At 41.8% G+C, this 25,779-nt stretch overlaps 2 protein-coding genes across 2 annotated transcripts in view; one reads left to right on the top strand and one right to left on the bottom strand.

The window, feature by feature from the left end:
* Nucleotides 1-7,254, bottom strand: part of HADHB (hydroxyacyl-CoA dehydrogenase trifunctional multienzyme complex subunit beta) — a 48,986-nt gene extending 41,732 nt beyond the window's left edge. Inside the window, exon 1 of the mRNA XM_049902712.1 lies at nt 7,153-7,254. The gene's annotated coding sequence lies outside the window, so the exon portion shown is untranslated. The remainder of the gene's footprint in view (nt 1-7,152) is intronic.
* A 93-nt stretch (nt 7,255-7,347) lies between these two features.
* HADHA (hydroxyacyl-CoA dehydrogenase trifunctional multienzyme complex subunit alpha) overlaps nt 7,348-25,779 on the top strand; it is a 40,712-nt gene continuing 22,280 nt past the window's right edge. Inside the window, exons 1-7 of the mRNA XM_049902711.1 lie at nt 7,348-7,599; nt 16,228-16,269; nt 16,362-16,432; nt 17,761-17,894; nt 20,260-20,398; nt 22,347-22,466; nt 24,019-24,121. Coding sequence (XP_049758668.1) covers nt 7,533-7,599; nt 16,228-16,269; nt 16,362-16,432; nt 17,761-17,894; nt 20,260-20,398; nt 22,347-22,466; nt 24,019-24,121 — 676 coding nt within the window. The 5' untranslated portion in view covers nt 7,348-7,532. The remainder of the gene's footprint in view (nt 7,600-16,227; nt 16,270-16,361; nt 16,433-17,760; nt 17,895-20,259; nt 20,399-22,346; nt 22,467-24,018; nt 24,122-25,779) is intronic.

The raw sequence follows: 25,779 nt of genomic DNA, 5'->3' as shown, positions 1-25,779 counted from the left end.
AGGTTTAATTTCTCTGGGGTCTTATAGACTAAAAGGAGAATGCCCTATGGCATCCTGAAAGAAGAAAATTATGTTCTAAACACCTGGACTGGAAAGAGATGAAGAAGTCCAAGCTCTAGGCTCACCAGCCTAGGAGCATTCAAGGGACTCTGGGAAGGGAGACACAATGAGTGCCCCATGAGATGCACACCAGCGTTTCAAAAAGCTACTAATGATACCAGAGTCTGGAATACAAGTTCCCTTAAGTCCACCTTGAAATAAAATGCATGAAAAGAGTAAATAAAATTTCAAAAAAGAAAAAGGGAGACCTTGCTATAATAGATACTAAAACTTTCTATAATGCACCAGTAATTAAAACTGTAGTTCTGGCACAGGAATAAGTGAAGCTGATCAGCAGAACAAGATACAAGTGCAGAAGCATACCCACACACATGAGAATTTAGTATATAATAAAGACAACATTTCAAATAAGGAGAAGGAAGATGAATTAGTCAATAAATTTGTTGGGAAAATAGCAAACCATTTGGAAAAAAAATAGTTAGATCCATACTCACACCATATGCACATATAAGTTCCCGATAAATTAAGCATTTAAATATATTTTTTAAACTATAAAAGCACTAAACACCAAAGACAGAAAGTCATTATGAGCCCAAGAGACAGAAAGGGACACATAAATGAGAGACTACATCAGCCTGAGACCAGAAGAACCAGATGATGCCCAGCTATAACAGATGACTGCCCTGACAGGGAACACAACAGAGAACCCCTCAGGGAGCAGGAGAGCAGCGGGATGCAGACCCCAAATTCTTGTAAAAAGGCCAGACTTAACGTATGAGAGACTGAGTCAGTTGTCACTGACTGAGACTAGAAGGACCCCAAAGGTCATGGTCCCCAGACCTTCTGTTAGCCCAAGACAGGAACCATACCCAAAGCCAACTCTTCAGGCAGGGGTTGGACTGGACTATGAGATAGAAAATGATATTAGTGAAAAGTGAGCTTATTGGCTCACATAGACACATGCGACTATGTGGGCAGCTCCGGTCTGGAGAAGAGGTGAGAGGGCAGAGTGGGTCAGAAGGTGGCTGCTGTCTCATTAGAGGGAGAGCAACTAGGAGTATAATAGCCAGGTGTATACAAGTTTTTGTATGAGAGACTGGCTTGGTTTTTAAGCTTTCACTTAAAGCACAATAAAAATTTAAAAAACTATAAAAGTATTAGAAGAAAATATCAGAGAATATTTTCATAATCTCAGACAAGGATGAGCTCCCAACATATGGCACAAAGCCCAGAAGCCACACTGGAAAAGAATAGCTAATAGAACTGATTACATAAACATTCAAAATATCTACAGAGCAAACGATACTATAAGTTAAACAGCAAACAACAGATTGGGAGGAACTATTTGCAATATGTGAAACAGACAAAGAGTTAATACCCATATTCCACAAAGAACTTCTACAAATTATAGGAAAATGAGAAACCATATGGAATCTGTGGTTATCACCGCAATATCCATTCCACCCCATTGTGTAGTTCCCATGTAGTTTACATGGGACTGAACCCAGCCCAACTTATGGGTTAAACCAATCAGAATAATCTCACTTTCTTGCCAAGATCACTAGCTCAGGTAACCAACACCAAAACCAATCAGTGCATGGTATTCCCTTGACCACCTGTATTGGTTTGTTGATGTTAAGTGCCACTGAGTCATTCATAGTGACCCTATGTACAATAGAACAAAACACTGCCCGGTCTTGCACCATGTTCACAATCGTTATGTTTGAGCCCACTGCTGCAGCCACTGCGTCAATCCATCTCGTTGAGGGTCCTCCTCTTTTTTTGGTGACTCCCTACTTTACCAACCATGATGTCCTTCTCCAGGGACTGGTCCCTCCTGAGAATATGTCTGAAGTATGTGAGACGAAGTCTAGCCATCCTTGCTTCTAAGGAACATTCTGGCTGTACTTCTTCTGGCACTCCATGGTATAGTCAATATTCTTCGCCAACACCATAATTCAAAGGCATCAATTCTTCTTCCACCTTTTTCCTTGTCTAGCTTTCACATGCATATGGGGAGACTGAAAACACCAAGGCTTGAGTCAGGTGCACCTTAGTCCTTAAAGTGATATCTTTGTTTTTTACACTTGAAAGAGATCTTTTGCAGCAGATTTGCCCAATGAAACAGGTCATTTGATTTCTTGACTGCTACTTCATGGGTGTCGATTGTGGATCCAAGTAAAATTAAATCCTTTACAACTTCAATCTTTTCTCTGTTTATCATACTGTTGCTTATTGGGCCAGTTGTGAGGATTTTTGTTTTATGTTGTGGTGTAATCCATACTGAAGGCTGTGGCCTTTGATCTTCATCAGTGCTTCCAGCCCTCTTTACTTTCAGCAAGCAAGGTTGTGTCATTGGCGTATCCCAGGTTGCTAATGAGTCTTCCTCCAATCCTGATGCCTTGTTCTTCTTCATATATTCCAGCTTCTCGGATTATTTGCTCAGCATATAGACTGAATAAGCATGATGAAGGGATACAACCCTGATGCACACATTTCTTGACTTTAATCCACACAATATACTCTTGTTCTGTTTGAACGATTGCCTCTTGGTCTAAGTACAGGTTTCTCATGACTACAATTAAGTGTTCTGAATTGCCATTCTTTGCAATGTTACCCATAATTTGTTATGATTCATACAGTCAAATGCCTTTGCCTATGCAGGTTTGTACCGATTTAGGGATGGTCTAGTCAATATGACATTCAGGACTTCTGCCTGGAATTCGGGGACACAAATCATCTTCTACGGCTTCGTACTGCTATAGCAGCTTGCAAACATGAAAAATGTTAGTCTAATGATAGAGCCAACTCCAAAAGCAGACAGAGCTGAGGATTTCAGAAAAAGAAACTAGAGCTGTGATCATATTACATCTGAAACCCATCCTATGATTGTGCTTCTCAGTTCAATATGCTGATAAATCCCCCTCAGTAAGCCAAGTTAAGTTGAATTTTCTGTTATTTGCAACTGAAAGTCTCCTTCCACAACTAGTAACAAAAATGTGTGAACAAGAAGTTCATGGAAGAAATAAAAATGGCCAATAAACAAAATTAAAAGTGCTCACCCTCAGTAACAACACAAATTATAAGAAATCAAAATAAGTTATCATCTTTTACTTATCAGATTAGCAAAAATTAAAAATATGGTTGCTATCCAATTCTGGTAAGAATGTATCTAAGTAAGTAACTGGCTCTTCATACGCAACTGATAGAAGCATAAATTGTTATAGCCTTTTTGGAAGGCTATTTTGTAGTTTTCCATCAAAATTTGACGAGTGAATCTCTGAGCCCAGTAATGCCTCTTACAGGTCTCTCTGGGTTATAGAACACTCAAGATGTTCACTGCAGCATTGTTTGCATTTATGGAAAACCGGGAACTAGTCTACATGTACATCAACAGGAAATGGTTCAACAAATTATAGTACAAACATACTGTAGAATACTGTTCAGCAGTTTGAAGAAAAAATGAAACATTATATGCTAACATGGAAAGATGTCCGCAATATATAAAATAAAAAAGTTGCACAGCAATATGTATAGTAAGACCCCATGTTATGGACTGAACTGTGTCCCCTAGAAATGTGTGTCAACATGGTTAGGCCACGATTCCCAGTGTTGTGTGACTGTCCACCATTTTGTCATCTGATGTGATTTTCCTATGTGTTGTAAATCCTACCTCTATGATATTAATGAAGCAGGATTAGAGGCAGTTATGTTAATTTGGGGTTTTTTATGTTAATGTGGCAGGACTCAATCTACAGGATTAGATTGCATTTTGAGTAAAATCTCTTTTGAAATAGAAGCTGGCAGAGAAACAGGAGAACCTCATGGCACCAAGAAAGCAGAGATGGGAGCAGAGCGTGTCCTTTGGCGGGCGGGGGGGGGTGGGGGGTGGGGGGGTGAGGGGGGATTGTTCCTGAGCTGAGAAGCTCCTAGGCTAGGGGAAGATTGATGACAAGGACCTTCCCCCAGAACTGACAGAGAGAGAAGGCTTTCCCCTTGACCTGGCACCCTGAATTTGGACTTCTAACCTCCTAAACTGTGACAGAATAAATTTGTTAAAGCCATCCACTGTGGTATTTCTGTTATGGCAGCACTAGATGACTAAGACACCCCCATTCTGTGGTAGAAAATAAGAGAAAAGAAAGTTCACAATGCTGAGTCTATATACCAAAGGAATAAAAAAAGGACTTTTATATTCTTCTGTGTTCTTTAATTTTTTTTAATAATGAGCTTTGTTTCTTATGTATAATTCCAGTATTTGAATGTACACATATAATACCTTATATTTAAAAAAAAAAAACAAACCTGTTGCTGCCGAGTTGGTTTTGATTCATAGTGACCCTACAAGACAGAGTAGAATTGCCCCACAGGATTTCCAACGAACAGCTGGTGTCATCGAACTTTCAACCTTTTGGTTAGCAGCCATAGCTCTTAACTACTATGCCACCAGGGCTTCCAATACCTTGTACAGTTACATAAAAACATAGAAATGTGTAAAAATGTCCAGAAAAAATACATAGCAAAATACTATCTCCGCGTGGTGAAATTACAGATGTATTTTCTTTAGACTTTTCCATCGTTTCTGGGGGGAAAAATTACATGGACTATGTAATCCCTTGATAATTGATAATCGAGAGAGAGAGAGAAATAGATATCGATTTCAAAATTAAGAGAGACTAAGCAGGGGTTGACCTTTACTGTCATTTGCTTTAAGCCTAGGAATAGAATTTTGACTTGAGGAGTTTTGAAGCACGGACACTTTGGGGTACAGTAGATTTGAGGATGGTGTGCAACTATGGAAATACACACCTGGGAGCAAGGGAAAAGATGAAGGGGTTAGGCAAGTTATGAGAGGAAGATGGGATCCCAGTAAAAGATCAGCATTACAACCTCATTATGGCACAGTGTACTGGTTAAGGGCACACACTCTTAACGCCAAACTGCTAGAATCTAAATCCTGGCTCCATCCCACACACATGAGCCTAACCAAGTTATCTTTTTTTTGCCTTAGACACCTCATCTGTAAAAGGCAAAAATTTCAGCACCTATCTCATAGGGGTGTCATGAGAATTAACTAAAATATATACATTGCACTTAGAACAGTGTCTGATACACACTAATGGTCACGCATGTGTTTACTAGTATTAGTGGGTGGTTGCATAAATGTACTTAGTTCCTACTCTGTCTAAGCCCCCCCAAAAAATGTATTGAGGATCAAACAAGCATTATAACATTTCTGGAGCTTACAATTTTCTTGAGAGTGCCAGGCACAAAATATGAAGAACCGAAAGATGAGCTACATCAGTGGCTAGCAAATTATAGTCCATGGGCTTCTAGTTAAGAATAGTTTGCAGAATTTTAAAGAGTTGTAAAACAAAACAAAGAAAATATATGAGAGACCTATGCAGGCTATTTACTATCTGGCTCTTTACAGAAAAAGTTTGCCATCCCTGATCTAAATAATAAGTGCTGTGTGTAATTAGGTGCAGAAGAGGGCATTATGTGGGCAGGAGGCAGGCCTTCAACTGTAAAAATCATGAGCTGGAGGGACTTTGGAGTCATCAAGAGCCCTTTTTACAATTTGCTAAGAAGTGATCACTGGTCATTCAGTTTCTGCATCAAGTGCTCAAAGCAATGAAACCATTGTCCCATCAAGTCCATTCCAACCCACAGCAACTCTATAGGACAGAGGAGAACTGCCCTATAGGGTTTCCAAGTAGCAACTGGTGGATCTGAACTGCTGACCTTCTGGTTAGCAGCCAAGTTCTTAACCATTACACCACCAGAGCATCTTACAGCCATGAGGGATTCACTATTTGACGTGAGCAGAAATCTGTCTTCTTTCTTTCCATACTCCCCATTTCAGTCTCAACTTCCCCGCCATTTCCTCCTGCTCATTTTTGCTAGGATGCCAATATAGCAAGCAGTGAGACTCAGGTTTATGTCTGAATCCTGGTTCTGCCACCTACCAGAAAACTTACCTGATCTCTGAGCTTCCCATACTTCATCTAGAAAATGCAAATTATCAAACTTTTAGGATTTTGAAGATTAAATGAGATGAAGTTAGTGTCTGGAACACAGTAGGCCTTCCAGGTTACTTCTTTTGGGGACTCGAGCACAAAAGCAGCTGTCTGGCAGTGTAGAGCTCTTGACTAGAAGTTAGTCGACCTAGGTTCTCGTCCTATTTCTATCACCTGTGACCTTGGGTATAATCATTCTGTCTGATTTATGGGCTTCAGTTTCCTCATCAATAAAGTGAAGGAGATGAATGACTAGGTGATCTCCAGGTCCCTTCTGCATTTGAAAATCCTCCCACACACTGTATATGCAAGCAGGATAGAAGAACGTAGAGGGGGCCAAAAGGTCACGTGATTAGCCCACACTTTATAGCAGAAAACGGGGTAGACCAGTGGCTCCCTTCCCAACCTCTGTAAGAACCACCCACGACTACCCTTTCGGGCTGGAGTTAACTCAGTCATGGCGACCTTGTGCCTCAGGGCAGAACTGTGCGCCAAAAGGATTTTCAGTGGCTGGTTTTTCCTAAGTACATCGCCAGGCCCTTCCTCCCAGATGCCTCTAGAACCTCCAACCTTTCAGCCCAGCTAGTTAACTATTTGCAACACTCAGGGACTCGTATGAAATTCCACCAATAAAAAAAAAAAAAAAAAAAAAAAAACCCAAACCCGTTGTTCTCAAGTAGATCCAGACTCGTAGAGATCCTATAAACAAAAAAACTCCGCTGCTGTCGAGTCGATTTGGTCTCATAGCGCCCCGATAGCTGCTGGTAAAGTAACACTCCAAAGTAGCCCAATGTTGTATGCAACAGAAACAGGCCAACTGTTTGTAAAGTTGCCGCGATAAATGAAAACACAGAAGTGACACTGCTGCTCAGAGCTACAATCGTTACTCTAGCAGAGTTACAGGCCTAAGGCGGATTGCTCTAGGTTCTGCAGACCTCGTCGGAGGAGCTTCCATCCGCTCCCCGGGTCCCAGGACTTCCCGGCCGGCGGCCGCGGGCTCCGGAGCAGTCGGCTGGAGAGGAAGTGCGGATCTCACCGGGGGAAGGTTAAGAGGAACGCTGAACCCACCTACCTCAGCCAGCGCCCACTACAGCTCCCACTCCGGGCAAGTTTCGGAACCAAGTAACAAGGCACCGCAGGACCAGACGGCGACGCTGCTGAGAAGGCCCCTTTCCGCCAGAACCCCGCCCCCGAGCTCCGCAGCTGCCCGCCGCGCGCCTGACTGGAAGGCCCCGCTCTCCGCCCGCTGCTCGATGAGCCGCCTTTCACCGGTGAAGACAGTGTCCTCTCGGTTCGGTCACCGGAAGCGAAGGACAGAGCGGAGGGCCGGCGCCGACTCCGTGTCTGAGGGTTAGTCAGGCCGTGCGTTGGACACCTGGCCGGCCTGAGGAAGGAGTCCTTTGCTCCGCTGACCCCGCTTGAAGCCGTTTCCACTTTCGTCCTCTTCTCAAGATGGTGGCCTCTCGGGCGATCGGTAGCCTCAGGCGCTTCGCTGCCTCCAGGACCTTCCGCCCTCCAGGTGAGGCCTAGCGGAGGGCGACCCGGAGCCCGGGACAGAGCCCCTGCGGGGACTGGGGCAGCTCTGGAGCGGGGTCTTCCCCTCGCTGCCTCTTCCCGCCCCCGCCCTGGGGACGCAGCTCTGGGGGGGGAGACGTTGTCCTGAGACCCCGTGCCGCGAGACCCCCTGCCCCGAGACCTCCTGCCGCGATACCCCGTGCCCCGAGACCCCGTGCCGCGAGACCCCCTGCTGCGAGACCCCGTGCCCCCAGACCCCGTGCCGCGATACCCCCTGCCCCGAGACCCCCTGCCCCGAGACCCCGACCCCCTGCCGCGAGACCCCGTGCCCCGAGACCCCCTGCCCCAAGACCCCGTGCAGCGAGACCCCGTGCCCCGAGACCTCGTGCCGCGAGACCCCCTGCCCCGAGACGCCCTGCCCCGAGACCCCGTGCCCCGAGACCCGACCCCGTGCCCCGAGACCCCCTGCCGCGAGACCCCGTGCCCCGAGACCCCGTGCCGTGAGACCCCCTGCCCCGAGACCCCCTGCCGTGAGACGCCCTGCCCCGAGACCCCGCGCCCCCGAGATCCCGCGCCGCGATACCCCGCGCCCCGAGACCCCCTGCCGCGAGACCCCGTGCCGCGAGACCCCCTGCCCCGAGACCCCCTGCCCCGAGACCCCCTGCCCCGAGACCCCGACCCCCTGCCGCGAGAACCCGTGCCCCGAGACCCCCTGCCCCGAGACCTCGTGCCGCGAGACCCCCTGCCCCGCGACGCCCTGCCCCGAGACCCCGTGCCCCGAGACCCGACCCCCTGACCCGAGACCCCCAGCCGCGAGACGCCCTGCCGCGAGACCTCCTGCCGCGAGAACCCCTGCCCCGAGACCCCGTGCCCCGAGACCCCGAGACCCGACCCCCCCTGCCCCGAAACCCCCTGCCCCGAGACCCCCTGCCCCGAGACCCCGTGCCGCGAGACCCCCTGTCCCGAGACCCCGCGCCGCGATACCCCGTGCCCCGAGATCTCGTGCCGCGAGACCCCCTGCCCCGAGACGCCCTGCCCCGAGACCCCGTGCCCCGAGACCCGCCCCCCTGACCCGAGACCCCCTGCCGCGAGACCTCGTGCCCCGAGACCCCACCCCCTGACCGGAGACCCCCTGCCGCGAGACCCCCTGCCGCGAGAACCCCTGCCCCGAGACCCCGTGCCCCGAGACCCCGTGCCGCGAGACCCCCTGCCCCGAGACCCCGCGCCGCGAGACCCCGTGCCCCCGAGACCCCCTGCCCCAAGACCCCGTGCCGCGATACCCCATGCCCCGAGACCCCCTGCCCCAAGACCCCGTGCCGCGATACCCCGTGCCCCGAGACCCCCTGCCCCCGAGAACCCGTGCCCGGAGATCCCGTGCCGCGAGACCCCGTGCCCCGAGACCCCCTGCCGCGAGACCCCGTGCCCCGAGACCCCGTGTCCCGAGACCCCTTGCCGCAATACCCCCTGCGCCGAGACCCCGTGCCCTGAGTGGGTCCTTGTACAGGGCCTGTGACGTCTCCCACGACTCTGAGCCCTCTGACTTTTCCTAGACACTTTCACTGTGTTTTAACGCCTTCTGCAGTGTCACGTCCTTGTTTATTTAATGAAATGTTGGACTGTGTCTTCTTTAGATTGGGAATACCAGGAAGACTGAGACCCACTGTCACATATTTGTGGCTTAACCGCACCTGCCGGTAACAAGCGCTGTCTTAAACGCTTCTTGGATGGAATTAGCCAGCCTTCCAGATTACTGTCATTCCTTGCTCTTTGCCGGCAAAACCATTTTTGTAGCTGTTATCGCTGTTGCAGTTCCAAGAATCCAGTGTGAACGTAATAGTATGTTGAATTTCAACGAGAGGTTCTGGAACTTGCTAGAAGAGACATTGTACTATCCATGTGTTTGTGTCTTAAAAAATAAAGTGTTAAAAAAAAAAAGTGTTAGGTCATTTTAAATACTATTTCTAATCTTGTTTCTGACAATTTCCGGTCAGCGTGCATTAGTTATATTATCTTTTTCTCTTTAAACTGGCATCGAAAGGGTTAAACTGGGTGTTTTGTAGATACCAAACTTTTCCCTCCCGTCTTAAATCTGTAAGGCGAAATGTGACTAACTTATTATTGCATGTTGTACTTACTTCGAATTACTTAAGTAGAATTTTAATTTATAATATGAATTCCTTCTCCTTCCTCTCCCTGAACCACTGGTGTAGCATGCTGCCTTAAAGGGATTCATTTAGGATGAGGGAAATTTTTTTCTGCTTTCTCCTTTGACCGCTGTTTTTAGTCTCCATAGGCACTTTCTCACTGTGTTCTCTCTCCTCTCCCTCTCTCTCTGTGTGTGCACCAATCGTAATATATACCGCACTATGGGAAATTAATATCACATGCAAGTAAAATTTTGCTGAAGATCATTCAAAAATGGCTGCAGCAGTATATCGACAGGGAACTGCCAGAAATTCAGGCCAGTTTCAGAAGAGGACGTGGAACCAGGGATATCATTGCTGATGTCAGGTGGATCCTGGCTGAAAGCAGAGAATACCAGAAGGATGTTTATCTGTGTTTTATTGACTATGCAAAGGCATTCAACTGTGTGGATCCTAACAAACTATGGATAACACTATGAAGAATAGGAATTCCAGAACACTTAATTGTTATCATGAGGAACATAGATCAAGAGGCAGTTGATTGGACAGAACAAGGGGATACTGATTGGTTTAAAGTCAGGAAAGGTGTGCATCAGGGTTGTATTCTTTCACCATACCTGTTTAATCTGTACGCTGAACAAATAATCTGAGAAGCTGGACTATATGAAGAAGAATGGGGCATCAGGATTGGAGGAAGACTCATTAACAACCTGTGTTATGCAGATGACACAACTTTGTTTGCTGAAAGTGAAGAGGACTTGAAGATGAAAGACCACGGCCTTCGGTATGGAATTACACCTTAAGATAAAGAAAACAAAAATTCTCACAACTGGACCAATGAGCAATATCATGATAAACGGAGAAAAGATTGAAGTTGTCAAGGATTTCATTTTACTTGGATCCACAATCAACAGCCACGGAAGCAGCAGTCAAAAATCAAAAGACGCATTGCATTGGGCAAATCTCCTGCAAAGGACCTCTTCAAAGTGTTGAAGAGCGAAGATGTCACCCTGAAGACTAAGGTGCGCCTGACCCAAGCCGTGGTATTTTCAATCACATCACATGCAAGTGAAAGCTGGACAATGAGTAAGGAAGACTGAAGAAGAGTTGACGCCTTTGAATTGTGGTGTTGGCAAAGGATATTGAATATACCATGGACTGCCAAAAGAACAAACAAATCTGTCTTAGAAGAAGTGCGGCCAGAATGCTCCTTAGAGGCAAGGATGGTGAGATCGCGTTTTACATACTTTGGACATGTTGTCAGGAGAGTTGAGTCCCTGGAGAAGGACATAATGCTTGGCAGAGTACAGGGTCAGTGGAAAAGAGGAAGATCTCAATGAGGTGGATTGACAACAGTGGCTGCAACAATGAGCTCAAGCATAACAACGGTAGTAAGGGCGGCGCAGGTCCGGGCAGTGTTTCGATCTGTTGTGCATGGGGTCAATGAGTCGGAACTGACTCGACGGCACCTAACAACAACAACAATGGAAACTGAAATATTTAAAGATTGGGAAAGAGGTTAAGAAAAACAACCACCAGTTCTTTTACTACTCGTATGCCTGCTGTTACCACTTGATGTGTTTCCTTAGTTTTTGTGTTTTTTTTTCTGTTTTCCACATTAATGGTTCAACCATTTTTTAAAATCAGGTGTATACTTGTGAACTTGTCCCTGCATTGGTTTTGAGGTTCTTATGCCTTGTATCACTGAACTGGTCATATGATTTCTAGTCACCAGCCTTTCACTAATTAGCTGTGTGACTTTGGTCGAATTTCTTAATGTAACCAGGCTTTATTTTCCTCATGTGTAAATGACTGAGACTATGGATTTTCTTTAACATGAGAAGTAGTAGCATGACAAAAAAAAATTTTTTTCAAGCAAAAAATTTGAACTCTGACTCTGGGGTTTGAATCAGGCTCTGCCTTTTACTCTCTGGTGACCTTGGGCAATTATTTTGTGTGTCTTTTTTTATCTGTTAAATGCAGGATAACGCCCCCTTATTGTATAGGATCGCTATGAGTGGGAATAGACTCAACTGAAATGGGTTTGGGTTTTTGTGCGTGTGTGTGTGTGTTTATAGGTTTCTTGGAGCCCTGGTGGCACAATGGTTAAGAGCTCAGCTGCTAATCAAAAGGTCAGGAGTTCAGATCCACCAGCTGCTCCTGGGAAACCCTATGGGGCAGTTCTACTCTGGTTTATAGGATTGTTGAGAAATCTAAAGAAGTTATTTTAGATGCAAAGCAAGTTTTCATGAACTAAGTGCCCAATAGTTGTTAGCTATTTTTAACTCTTTCCAGCCCTGAAGAACGATGGTTCTATATATATAGAATTTTTTTAAAGGTAGTTTTTACATTTTGCATGCATGGAATAAAAAGCTACAAGCTTAGTTTTTCTATGTTTTTTATATAGAAATATATATGTATATATGTATAAACATATATATTGCATTGTTTTTACCAATGAGTATGGCTCATTATAGTTAGTGCCCGTTTTAATAACAATTTATAAATTTTGAAAACTTGTCTAGAATGTGAATTTAAAGTTACCTGCACATCTGGATTGCCATTTAGACGCAACAGATTGACCTCTCACACTTAGTTTGTGCCAAAGCATTACCAAACCTTTAGTGGGTTATTAAGTTCCTGTGCAGTTGACTTAAATCTTGAATTTTTAACCCATTCCTGCGCTACCAGTGCTATAATTCTGAGTATGACTGTCAAATAATTATGTCTTGACCAAAATATCTTACAAATTCCCACTTCTGTCATACATCTAAATTCTTAATTTAGTAAGTGGCAAAATAATTCAATGGGACGTGAATTGAGACAAATACCTTAATAGACTAGGTACATTTTAATTTGAGTGTCACTTCCCTAAACCCATTCCTTCCCCGAGGGCTGAATTTTGAGAAAAACTATTGATTGTTATAACAGAAGTAACATTTTCAAGTTTGTAATTTGCGTTGGCATAATCCAGCTTTCTTCACTGACTGTAGTTTTATGAGGTCTTGTGGATATTTTCTTGAGTTAAATTACAGAGATGATTAAAAAGTAGGGCAAAGGTGTCTCTCTCTTGGTCTGGCACCGTAGATGTAGGCTAAAGTTCACCCAACTGGTCTAAAGTAAACTGCTGATGTAAGTGGTAAGGCTAGATTCCACCAGCAGAGCTACCTTGTACTCCGACTTGATAGAGTTTACCCACCACAACCCAGTGCCCTCAAGTCAATTCCGACTCATAGCAACCCTATAGGACAGAGTAGGACTGCCCCATAGAGTTTCCAAGGAGCACCTGGTGGATTCAAACTGCCGACCCTTTGGTTAGCAGCCATAGCACTTAACCACTGTGCCACCAGGGTTTCCTTGATTGAGTTCACTGTAGTTTGGAATTCTTTTCCTGGCCAGGTAAAGGCCATTTTCGACTGAAAACTGGGCATAGCTCTGGGGCTTGTTACTGGATCTTGTATAATGTTTTTTTAATAGAGTTAATGTTTCAAATTGCACTTAGAATATCCACCATGTACATTTACTGATTTTCTCTTTGTTTTTTTTTTTGCTGTTGATTTAGAGGTTTTGTGTGTGTGCGTGTGTGGGGGTGCGGCCAACGTAGGTTAGGTTAGTAAGAGCTGAAATGGTTTAAACTGTAGGCTAATTAACACCAACCTGTTGTTTCAAATATTTGATCTTTAAAATTGTAACCCAGGCTCAAGCCCTCTTATCTGCTATATTTTCTTTTTTGTTTAGGTATTTATCTTCTAACATACTTATTTACATAGTTATTGTATTTCTTGGTTTTTGTCTGTCTTTGCACCCCATTACTACCAACCAGTCCATTCCCTCCGTAATTCATGTTGTCCTGCTCTAATTAGAATTACCTATCCCCTGCTTCTCCTCCCACTGAAATTTCTTGTATATTACAGGCAAACTTCTTTTTATTTTTATTTTTTTACTGTACTTTAGATGAAGGTTTACAGAGCAAATTAGTTTCTCATTAAATAGTACACATTGTTTTGTGACATTGGTTGCCACTGCCCCAACATGTTAACACTTTCTACTTCTTGACCTCGAGTTCCCCATTACTAGCTTTCCTGTCCCCTTCTGCCTTCTCATCCTTGCCCTTGGGTTAGTGTGCCCATTTAGTCTCGTTTTATGGTCCTGTCTAGGCTTTTGCTGAAGGATGAACGTCAGGAGTGACTTCAATACTGAGCTGTAAAGGGTGTCTGGGGGCCGTACTCTCAGGCTTTCTCCAGTAAATCTGGTTTTTTCTTTTTTGTGTGTGTGAGTTAGCATTTTGTTCTACGTTTTTGTCCAGCTCTGTACTGGACCCTCTGTTGTGATCCCTGTCAGAGCAGGCAGTGGTGGTAGCTGGATACCGTCTAGTTGTGCTGGACTCAATCCGGTGGAGGCTGTGGTACTTGTGGTTCATCAGTCCTTCAGACTAATCTTTCCGTTGTGTCTTTGGTTTTCTTCATTCTTCCTTGCTCCAGATTGGGTGAGACCAGTGGAGCATCTTAGATGGCTGCTCACAAGCTTTTAAGACCTCAGACAATAGTCACCAAAGTAGGATGTAGAACATTTTATAAACTATGTTACACCAATTGGGTTAGGTATTTCCCAAGACCATGGTCGCCAGCCATCAGCCCAGTAATTCAGTCCCACAGGGAGGCAAACTTTTTTTTATGCAAGGTCTCTTTTCACTGTTCATTTAACTCCAATAAGCAGAGAGAATTCTTCCCAGATGTCATCCCCTGTTGCCCTGAAATGTAAGCTCTATGAAGACAGGGATTTTAGTCTTTTTGTTCACTCCAAGTGCTTACAACTGTGCATTGCACATGGTAGACAACGTATTTTTGTTGAGTGACTATGAGATGATGTTGGAAGAGATTGCAGTTTAGTAGGGAAACACCTGCTATAGATGCAGCGATTAGAGAACAAAACGGTAATAAAGGTCGGAATGCTGGCTAGGAAGGGAAAGATCGTTGTAGATTGGAATCTGAAATTAAGGCTTTATGGGAAAGGTTGGAGTTGTGATACAGATACAAAGAAGCAAGAGTGGTAAATAGAGATGACACAGATTTCAGATGATGGAAACCAAAGAAGGGAAGTAAACCATGAGTGAAGTAGAGGCACTGGGGATCGAGGAGCTGGCGTGATGTACAATAGTTTGTACCTGGCCAGGGCTCACCATACAGTTTTAAGGGTATTACAGGTTTTAATCATCAGAACTGTGAACTTGAAATTACCTTAACTTCTCTACGATCATCATTCTGATTTGGTTGATTCTGCCGCTTCATAGAAATCAACAGGAAATAAGAAGTTTAGAGGGGGAGTTACTAACATAAATTACACTTTGACCAGCCTGATAGTTGATGGATAGTTGTGCATAATCCTAATTTTAAAATAGCAAGGCATGATATGAAATGTTTCATTTGTAATAGCCACTCTTGCTCCTTGATTTTACTTTTGATAACACCGGAAAGTCCATCTTCCCAGAAAAATGCAAGCGGATGTGGCTGGGGCTGGGGCGCATAGTCGGGATATACTTGGAACACATTTGAAACTGACGTTGCTTTGTAGGTTGCTCATTGCTTAATGTGTTAGTTTCCTGCTGCTGTTGTAACAAATTACCGCAAACTTAGTGTCTCAAACAATATAAATTTATTATCTCACACTTCTGGAGATCAGAAATCTGAAATGAGTCTCACCGGGCTAAAATCAAGGTTGGCAGGGCTGCATTCCTTCTGGATGCTCTAGGGGAGAATTCTTTTCCTTTTCCAGCATCTAGAGGCTCCCTGCATTGCTTGGCGCGTTGCTCGCTTCCTCCTCCTATGAAGCCAGTAACATTGGACCGAACCCTCACGGTGCCATCTCTCTAAGTCTCTTCTGCCACCCTCTTCCCCTTTGTGATTACATTGGGCTCACCTGGATAATCCATTCTAATCTCCCTATATTAAGGTCAGCTGATTTTAAAAAAGGTCAGCTGATTTAGCAACCTTAGTTTCATCAAAAGCTTAATTCCCCTTTGCCATGTAATGTATAGTCACAGAATCTGGGGATTTAGGACATGGACATCTTTACCCATTGCTGCAAGTCAATTTCAACTCATAGCAACCCTGTAGGACAGAGTAGAACTGCCCCATAGGATTTTCAAGGCTGTAAGTCTTTACGGAAGCAGACTGCGACATCTTTCTCCTGAGGAATGGCTAGTGGGTTAGAAACACCAGCCTTTCCGTTAGCAGCCAGCACTTAACCACTGCACCACTGGGGGGTGGGGGGAGGGAGGAAAGGTGAGCATTCTTCGGCTTGTGATATTTAGTATCCAAATAATTATGTAACCAATTTGAAATGAAAAGGGTATGATAGTTAAAATAATGACCTCGAATACATTGTTCTGATTTTTTCCCCTGGTAAATTCCAGCTTTGTTACATGTAACAGGTGCTAGAGAAATTTTGTTTTGCAAAATAATTAATTTTGAAATACCTTTTTCTTATAGGTTATATTTGCCGCAACTTTACGAGGTCCTCTGCTTTGCTGGGTAAGTTTAATTTCTTGTTGACATGCTTACACTGAATTTCAGATTTATTTAGAATAAACGTGTTTACAAATATGTTTTCCTTCTCTTTCTAGCCAGAACTTACATTAACTATGGAGTCAAAGGGGATGTGGCAGTTGTTCGAATTAATTCGCCCAATTCAAAGGTACCTAATTTAACCTCCTGCAGCTTATTTTTACTAACTACCTTAATGAATTCAGTCCTGAATGAGAATGACATAAATTGACCAATCTGGCAGAAATATTACTGTATGGGCTTACAATTTTGTTAGTGAAATTGGCTAGGGTTTGACAAGGAGGACAGATTTCTGAAGCAGGGGTCCTTGTGTAAGAATTTCTCCTCATTGACCTTAGGTGTCAGGTTAACATAAGGATTAATGAGACTGGCCTTCTGTTATAGTGTAGGATAGGGAGGTGACTTATTAAGATAGCTGACATGCAGGCTTAGTTTATAAGAATCAAAACATGCCTTCCCCTCTTCAATATGAGGTTATAAAATCTACTTTCTTCCTGTGACATAAATTGTTAGTCATAGTGAGTAAGTTGGCAGGGTTAAACATGGACAGTGGCACTTATGCTTCCTGAGGGATCTGAATGACTCAGCGCAGTTCACGTAATGGAAGTCAGGTTCCATTCCAAGTGGACCTTCATTTGTTCTTGGCACTTCAATAAAGTAGGCAGCATTAATCCAGTCTTGTGCTAAGAAAAGCTTTATTGTAGGGACTCGTGCTTTTCCCCTCTCTGAAACTGGTGTAAATGTTTGCTACTTCAGAAATCTTTTAACCAGAGGCCTACTTGAAATAGAAAGACCTAGATAGAAGCAATTGACAGCTATCACAAATGAAAAAAATAAGAGCCATTCCTTTTCACTAGAGTAAATCTTAGTACCCACTGATCAGTAAGTCAAATTTAAGATATTTTTTCGGAGTCTTTTCAAGTTGAGTGTTTTTCCTGAGCACAAAAATAATACGTGCCTATGGTATGAAATTTTAGAATTTGAAAAAATTATCAAGAAGAAAATAGTAAACATTCATAATCCAAATCCAGTGATAACCACTTTTTACATTTTATCCAGTTTCAGCAAGTTGTATGTGTAATTTTGATTGCTTTTTCCCCTTAATGTTATACAGTGTCTTTCCATGCCAATTAACATTTGTAGACTTATTTATAGCTTGTGTATAACTTAAAATCTTAGGAATATGAACCTGAGTTCCTCCTTTAACTAGACCTATTTAAAGGGAGGTGTGCTTGTACTTGGCCAGCGCTCCCTGAACAGAAAGCTTCTGGGTTGGGTTTTTTTTTTTAAGGGGGTGGGGGGCCCGAAGGCAATATCTGCCTGTCTTTCCTTGCATCTCACAGTGTATTTCTGCTGGATAAACATGTTGCCTAGTATCAAAATGGCTTTCGATGGTGATACGTGCATCTGATACTTTGCATTAAAATTCTTAGATTTATCTGCATTTCCCTTTGGCAGGTAAATACACTGAATAAAGAGCTGCACGCAGAGTTGGTGGAAGTAATGAATGAAATCTGGGCTAGCGATCAAATCAGAAGTGCCGTCCTTATTTCATCAAAGCCAGGCTGCTTTATCGCAGGTGCTGATATCAAGTAAGTTTTAGGAAGTTGAAAGTCACCTTTTATCTTGGTCAATAGTATGTTTCTTGGACTTAGTAACTTCTCTTAAAAGAAGATAGAAGTAAATTCTCCGAAAGGCTTTTTCATGTTATTTTCATAAGTATAGTAAGGTTGATAAAATAGAGGGGCTTGTTGTTGCAACTAACCTTTCCTTGAAGAACCTGAAAGCGTTCAAGAAGGAATTTGAAGAGAATAAAAAATACTACAAAATTAAACTGGCAATGAGATGCCATTTTTTTACCTGTCACACGGGCAAACATTTGAACCTGTTGCCGTCAAGTCAATTCAGATTCATAAGGACCCTGTAGAACAGAGTAGAACTGCCCCATAGAGTTTCCAAGGAGCAGGTGGTGGGTTTGAACTGCCACCCCTTTGGTTAACAGCTGAATACTTAACCAGTGTGCCACCAGCACTCCTAGCAAGCTTTTAAAAGTCTGAAAATACCATTTGTTAGCAAAGACTTAGAGAAATGAGGAAGTTAATTACTAGTAGGAATGCCAGTTCCTACAGCCACTTTGGAGAGCAATTTGGCAGCATTTAGTAAAGTTAGAAATGCACGTATCATATGATCCAGCAGTACTTCTGTGTATATACGCTAGAGAAATCTCACCCTTTGTTCATAAGGACCCGGGTGTAAGGTTATTCAGTCCAGTGTAGTATAAGATAAGGAAGAATTTGAAACAGCTAAATATCGGTAGGGAAATGGATAAGTAAACTGTGGAATATTCACGTGATAAAACACTACAAAACAGTTAAAAGGAATTAACTACATCCACAACATAATGATAGAGCTCTAAAACACAATTAAAAAAAAAGCAAGTTGCAGTGTTTCATACAGTGTGTCATTTATATAAATGCTTTTAAACCACGTATGAAATCATTCTTTACATTATTTATGGATACAAATATATATAATTGGTCTGGAAGGATATGACTATATGAAATATGAAAATGTTTCAGAAAAAGGAAACATGGGCGGTAGGACTGGAAGAGTTGATCAGAGGGAACTTCACAAGTGCAGCTCACGTTCTCTTTCCCTTTTTCAAATGGATTGTTTGTGGGTATAACTTGTTTAAAATTTTTTAAGAGTGTAGAAGAGGAAATGATATCTCATTGTAAGTTTAATGGTTTAAAATATTAAGTTATTAATTCAGTCAAAATATGGGTATTATATTATTCCCTGTACTTAGGCAGTGATGGCCAGCATTATACACTTAGTAATTTGTGCTTATGATGTTTGTATGTTTTTTAACTTTGCTCCACATTATATGGCCTTTCTTGTCTATATATAATAATTCAAAATTAATGAATATTGTTTATTTTTTAGAAAAAGGAAAATTATGCATATCAAGTGGTTTTTCTTCTAACTCAATTATTTGAGCCTAGCGAGACACTAATATACCTGGCAGTAGATACCTTTTTTTAATTCATGGGAAAATACCTGCACCTTCTGTGAGGCTGGCTGAGCACCTACCAGTGCAGAAAATACTTGTTATCTTTGGTCAAAAGTGCAAAATCCAAAACTTAAGTGAGTTCAGGAACCAAGTAAGTAGCAAATGAAGCAAACTGAAATTAAAGGACTTTGAGTACAACATTATTGTATGAAATCTTTTTGATTATTAGGGGATTTATTTAAAGGTTTTAGATCTCTCTAAACAACCCGAGAGCCTTTTTTTATTTCTGCTACCATTTCTGCCAGGCACTCCTTGGAAACTCTGTGGGGCAGTTCTACTCTGTCCTATAGGGTCACTATGAGTCGGAATCGACTCGAGGGCACTGGGTTACCATTTTGATTGCTTTCAATCTGATAGTGAAAATACCTACCAGAAGATGGCTTTCTTATCTACATAGCTTTATGATCTAATGACCTGTCAGAGAAGCAAAAATAAATTACGGAAAACTCTTTGTTTCATGTTCTGTGGGTCCAGAAATTGAATTTCTTTAAAAAGAAATGATGTTGCTGACATTAGTGTACATTCATCTTTGAGGCAAAAATCACTCTTAGACCTCTGAGTGTTTGAGGGTTCACTACCAAGTATTGGTGTATGATGGGGTAAGTACAGTAAAACCTGGGAGAGCCCGAACACAATGGGACTGCTTTATTTTTCCAGGTCTCACAAGTTTTCCGCCTTTGACAGGGCGCACTCTTGATACTTTTTCTATCAGCCATTTTAGTGGAAAATATTTGAGTTTTCCTTCTCTGATCGCTTTCCTTCTTATACCGGTTCCAGTTTTTGTGAGTTTTACTATCTGTAGTGGATGAAGTATTGAACAAAGTAGACTACTATAATTTCATCTTTTTTTTTTTTCTGTTCTCTAATTTTCATGGGTACTGCAGCATGTTATCCAGTTGCAAGACCTCTCAAGAAGTAACACAAATATCACAGGAAGCACAGAGCATGTTTGAGAAAGTTGAAAAGTCCCCCAAGCCTATTGTGGCTGCCATCAGCGGATCCTGCCTGGGAGGAGGACTTGAGGTATAGATTTATTCCAGTCTCAGAGACACTATCTAGCGCATTGCTGGGAGTCACCATCAGTAAACCTTTTGGCTGCTATTGAGAAAAATTCTAGGAAGAGAATCAACTTTCTTTTTAGTTACAAACTTCTGGATAGGTTTGAACCCTTGTTCTGTCATTAACTAGCTGTGTGACAGAGCAGGTGCACCAATGTGTCTGAATCATGTTTTCATTTATAAATTGAAAAGGATTGAACTAGATCTCTGAGATTTCTTTCAGTTCTCAAAACCTGGTTTAGGTTTTCAGGGCAGAGAGTCAGAAGTGTGATCCTTGTTCTTGAGCTATTTAAGTCTAGCGGAGACATACAAAACAATATGTTTAAGTGCTTTGTGAGTAGTAAAGGTGATAAATAATATGATTTGAGAGAAGAGATAGTGGACTGGAGCATGTAGGGAGGAAGGAGAAAAAAGGAAAATAACATTAATTGAGCACTTATGCTGGACTGTATGCTAGACATGCTGACATTATTTAAGGAAATCTGTGCCTGACCCTAAAAGCTGAGCAGAATCTGATTAATCAGAGAATAGTGGAGAAAATATTTCACATTTGGCATGATGTAAAGAAAGGCAAAGATAAGCAAAGCCTATTAGAATACCACAAGTAGACCTGCCTGGTTGCAAAGGAGAATATATTTAGAGTACAGAGCTTCTTAATCTGATATCCATATAAAATTGTGTGTGCATTTTTCTGTTGAGAGCTTCCATAGCTTTCAAAAGATTTCCAAGGAGGTATGCAACCCAAAAAGAGTTTAGTAAATTAGGGGGAAAGTATGAAATAAGACTGTTAAGATACATTATAGAAAGCATCAAATGCCAGCCTAAGGAATTTCAGTTTATTCTGTGGGTATTTTCCTGCTTTTTCAGTAATGTTTAGACCTTCACAGACCCTAAGATGTTATAAAGCTACATTTTTTAAAATCACATTGGTTAAGGGAAAAGTTGCACAGCCAATAACTGTAATTACTGTCAATAAGTTATACTCCTGTAAAAAGTTGAATTGGCAGAAGTTGTGTGATATATATACAACAGTGACCCAAAAAATAAATAAAAGAGTAGCTGTGAGGCTGCTTTTGTGCAACCAAACACCTCATGGGATTTGATTCCTTGGTTTGGGGGTTTAAGGCTGTGGTTTCATGGAACATCCCAGTTAATTGACCTAATAACATGTTTAATACTTCTATCTCGTAGTTCCTTGTGTGGTGCCTGGGGTCTTAAAAGCTTGCAAGCAACCATCCAAGGCACAACAATTGGTTCCTATTCACCTGGAGCAACTAAGGAAGGAGATTCAGGAATAGGAGGATATGGAATGTGTAGTTAATTGCCTGCATGAGCAGCTGCCTCCTTTGCCATAAAACCAGAAGAACTGGATGGTGCCCAGCTACCGTTACTGAACATTTTGATCAAAGGTTCCATAGAAGAGTCCTGATCAAAAGGGGGAAAATGCAAAACAGAATTTAAAATTCTCATAGACTCTAGACCTTCTGAAGCCGTGGAGGGTAGATGAACCCCTGAAACTATTGCCCCGAGAAAATCTTTAAACCTTAAACCAAAAATTCTCTCAGAAGTCATCTTAAAATAAAGCAATAATTTAGTTTAACTAGTAAAAAATGTCTGCCTTGAGCATTATACTCTTTTAAGAACTATCTATATGGGATCAAATGGATAACAGTATTTGATAGGAACCTTAGGGGGCAGGGAATTTATGTTAATGAGGGAAAAGCAGCTCAGAAAAGGAAGAATGTTGCCCAACTTGAAGAATATAATCAGTGTCACTAAATGGTGCATGTAGAAATGGTTGAATTGGTGTATGTTTTGCTGTGTATATTTCTGAACAACAACAAAATAAATAAAATTTAGAGGAAAAAAAGCTACATTTTCTAACATTCTAATTTTCTTTCATTTGTTTGAAGCTTGCCATTTCATGCCATTACAGAATAGCAACAAAAGATAAAAAAACAGTATTAGGTTCTCCTGAAGTCCTGCTGGGGATATTACCAGGAGCAGGAGGCACACAGAGGCTCCCCAAAATGGTGAGTTTAAGACCCCCTTGTGAACTTGGGAACCTCTGTACCTGTATGCTCCTTTAGATCTGTTTCCTCTCACACAAAAATGCATATTGTAGGTATTCACTGTAAAATTGGGAAGCCAGATAATATGTGAGTATGTAAAACTTGGAAACCCTGGTGGCTTAGTGGTTAAGTGCTACCGCTGCTAACCTAAAGGTTGGCAGCTCAAATCTGCCATGTGCTCCTTGGAAACCCTATGGGACAGTTCTACTCTGCCCTATAGGGTCGCTATGAGTCGGAATCGATTCAACAGCAACGAGTTCAGTTCAGGTTATGTAAAACTTATGACACATTTCTATTCCTGGTATTTATTTTTTCACTTCCTCAAAATTATTGATCACGGTACTTTTTAGATCCTAAAGAAAGATAAAGATGAGTAAAGTACATGTCATGCCCTTCCAGAGCTTATAATTTAATTTGTTCCTTCTCTGCACGGTACCGTCTTGCCAGCAAACTGGTGGGTCATATTTCACACTGAGTATAAGAGGCAGGCCTTCACCACCATTGTGTGATTGGGATGACCTCATTGCTGTGTTTTGTAGAACCAAAAAGGCCCATCATGCTTTTGAATTCTTAAGGAGAAGCAGAGGACAGTCAGACCTGAATGCTGTAGAGCAATCTTAATACTAAATTTGAGAGCCCACTGAATCTCAGAACTTCTGAGGCTATAGGTTCCTCAAGGCTCAGCAGAAATACTCTTTGGAGGGAAGTTGATATGAATGGAGCACAGAAAAATAGGAAGGTTTATGGTGTTAGTTTCCTTCATAGGACTGTCAGGAGGGTTCATCGAGTGAATGAGTAAGCCTGTATGTGTAGAAAATATTTGCTGAAGTTTTCGTTTGTTTTGCTGTAGTTCATATTTGAATGTTGCATGAAGCCACTAGTCTTCCACATGAGAAACTCAAATAGCTGAGTTCTATTTTCGTTAAGCCTAAAATTCTTTCTATAGACATTGTCAAAACTATCGGGTTTCTCATACTAGTTCCAATGTAGGAATTTTAAATATTATATAAATGACAGAGAGGAAACTCAGAATGGCATAAATACACAATTTTAGAAAACGTATGAAATTAATTCTCCACCTTATCAATCTCATAAGATAAGAAGCCCTACATACTTCAGTTTTAGGTTTCTAATTCCAAAGTTACCTAAACTGTGATCATTGTGTCAAATGAACTATCGATCACCATTACCGGTTGCCGTTGAGCCGATTCCAACTTACGGCAACCCCATGTGTGTCAGAGGGTTTTCAATGACGGATGTGTTGGAAACAGATCACCAGGCCTTTCTTCCCAGATGTCTCTGGGTGGACTTGAACCTCTAATCTTTAGGTTAGCTGCTGAACACTTAAGCATTTGCACCACTCAGAGATGCTGAACTTACTGATAAGTAACATAAAAATCTGGCTTGACTTTTCTCAGTTGAATATTTAGTTTGCTCATTTGAATCATATGCAAACTGTAGTGGTCACGCTGGTATTTTTTTCCCAATACCTTGATCTTTGCTTGCATACTAGGTGGGTATACCTGGTGCTTTTGACATGATGCTGACTGGTAGAAATATTCGGGCAGACAAAGCAAAGAAAATGGGATTGGTTGACCAACTGGTGGAACCCCTGGGTAAGTGTTAGCATGTCTCAGAATTGAACTTTATGAATTTATTTTCTAAAGAGCTAATCTCTTTAATACTGGTTATAGTGAAACTTGAGGTCTTAAGAAATAAGAAACCATTCTGAAGAGTGAAGTTTTAGAAAATAACTAGTATTAAATTACTTTCACCATCACCCCAATTTGTATTTGACTTTATAATTTGGACATCAGGAGTACAGAATTGAATCAAGTCATTATTCTTGGTTCTTAAGTTACCTGTATCATGTCCATGTCCTTCAGTTTTTTGTGTCTGTTTTAATAATGTAATAAATATATATGAAACAACCAACCTAAGAACTAGAGTATTAGCAATAATTAACATCTACCAATGTGCTGCTTCTCTCATATAATTTCTTTGCCTTCCCTCAGCCAAGAAAACTGCTTTTCTGAATCACCTGTTCATCACCTTCTTGCATTTTTAAAAAATCAGCATTTTTGAGATATTTACATAATAACAAATACACTAATTTTAAATGTACAGTTTAAGTTGTGACAAGTGAATATAGTTGTGTAAACATCAGCACAATCATAAAATAGAACCTTTCCAGTATGTGGCCTTTTCTGTCTGCTTTCATTTAGCATAATGCTTTTGAGATTTGTCTGCATTGTTATGTGTATCAGCAGTTTGCTCCTCCTTATTGCTCAGTGTTGCTCTATTGTATAGGTATACCACAATTTGTTTATCCATTCTCCAAATGATGGTCATCTGAGTGGTTTCTAGTTTGAGGCTGTTCTCAATAAAGCTGCTGTGAACATTCATCTACAAGTCTTTGTGTGGATGTACATTTCTTTTCTATTGGATAAATACTAAAGAGTGGATTGGATGGGCTTTATGATAGGTACATGTTTATCTTTTAAGAAACTGCCAAACTGTTTTCCCAAAGTGATTGTATCCTTTTGCATTCCTACCAGTAGTGTATGAGTTCCAGTTACCAACCAATTACTATGGTCAATCTTTTTATACATTCTAATAGGAGAGTAGTAATATTGTGGTTTTCATTTATATAACCTGATGTCTAATGGTATTGAGTACTTTTTCATGTGCCTATTTACCATCTTCATATCTTCTTTGGTGAAGTGCCTATTCAAATCTTTTGCCCATTTTCTTTGATTGGATTGTTTGTTTTCTTATTACTGAGCTTGAAAGTTCTTTAGATGTGAGCATACAAGTCCTTTATCAAATGTTTGATTCATTAAATGTTTTCTCCTGGTCTGTGGCGTCTTTAAGAGCAGAGATTCTTAATTTTGATGAAGTCCAGTTTATCTGTTTTATCTTTTGTGGATCATGCTGTTGGTGTTGTATCTAAGAAGTTTTTTTCCTAACCCAAAATCACAAACGTTTTCTTCTCCAAGTTTTATAGTTCTTATATTTTGGTGTGTGACCCATGTCAAGTTAACTTTTGTATATGATATGGTTTTGTTCTTGTTTTTGGCATATGAATATCCAGTTGTTCTAGCACCTGTGGTTAAGCACTTGGCTGCTAACTGAAAGATCAGCTGTTCAAACCCACCAGCTGCTCCATGTGAGAAAGATGTGGCATTCTGCTTCTGTAAAGATCACAGCCTTGAAACCGTAAAGATCACAGCCTTGGAAATCCTATTGGCAGTTCTCCTCTGTCCTCTAGAGT

This window comes from Elephas maximus, chromosome 12 (genome assembly GCF_024166365.1).
Source record: "Elephas maximus indicus isolate mEleMax1 chromosome 12, mEleMax1 primary haplotype, whole genome shotgun sequence".
NCBI lineage: Eukaryota > Metazoa > Chordata > Mammalia > Proboscidea > Elephantidae > Elephas > Elephas maximus.
This window is presented reverse-complemented; position numbering and strand designations above follow the sequence as displayed.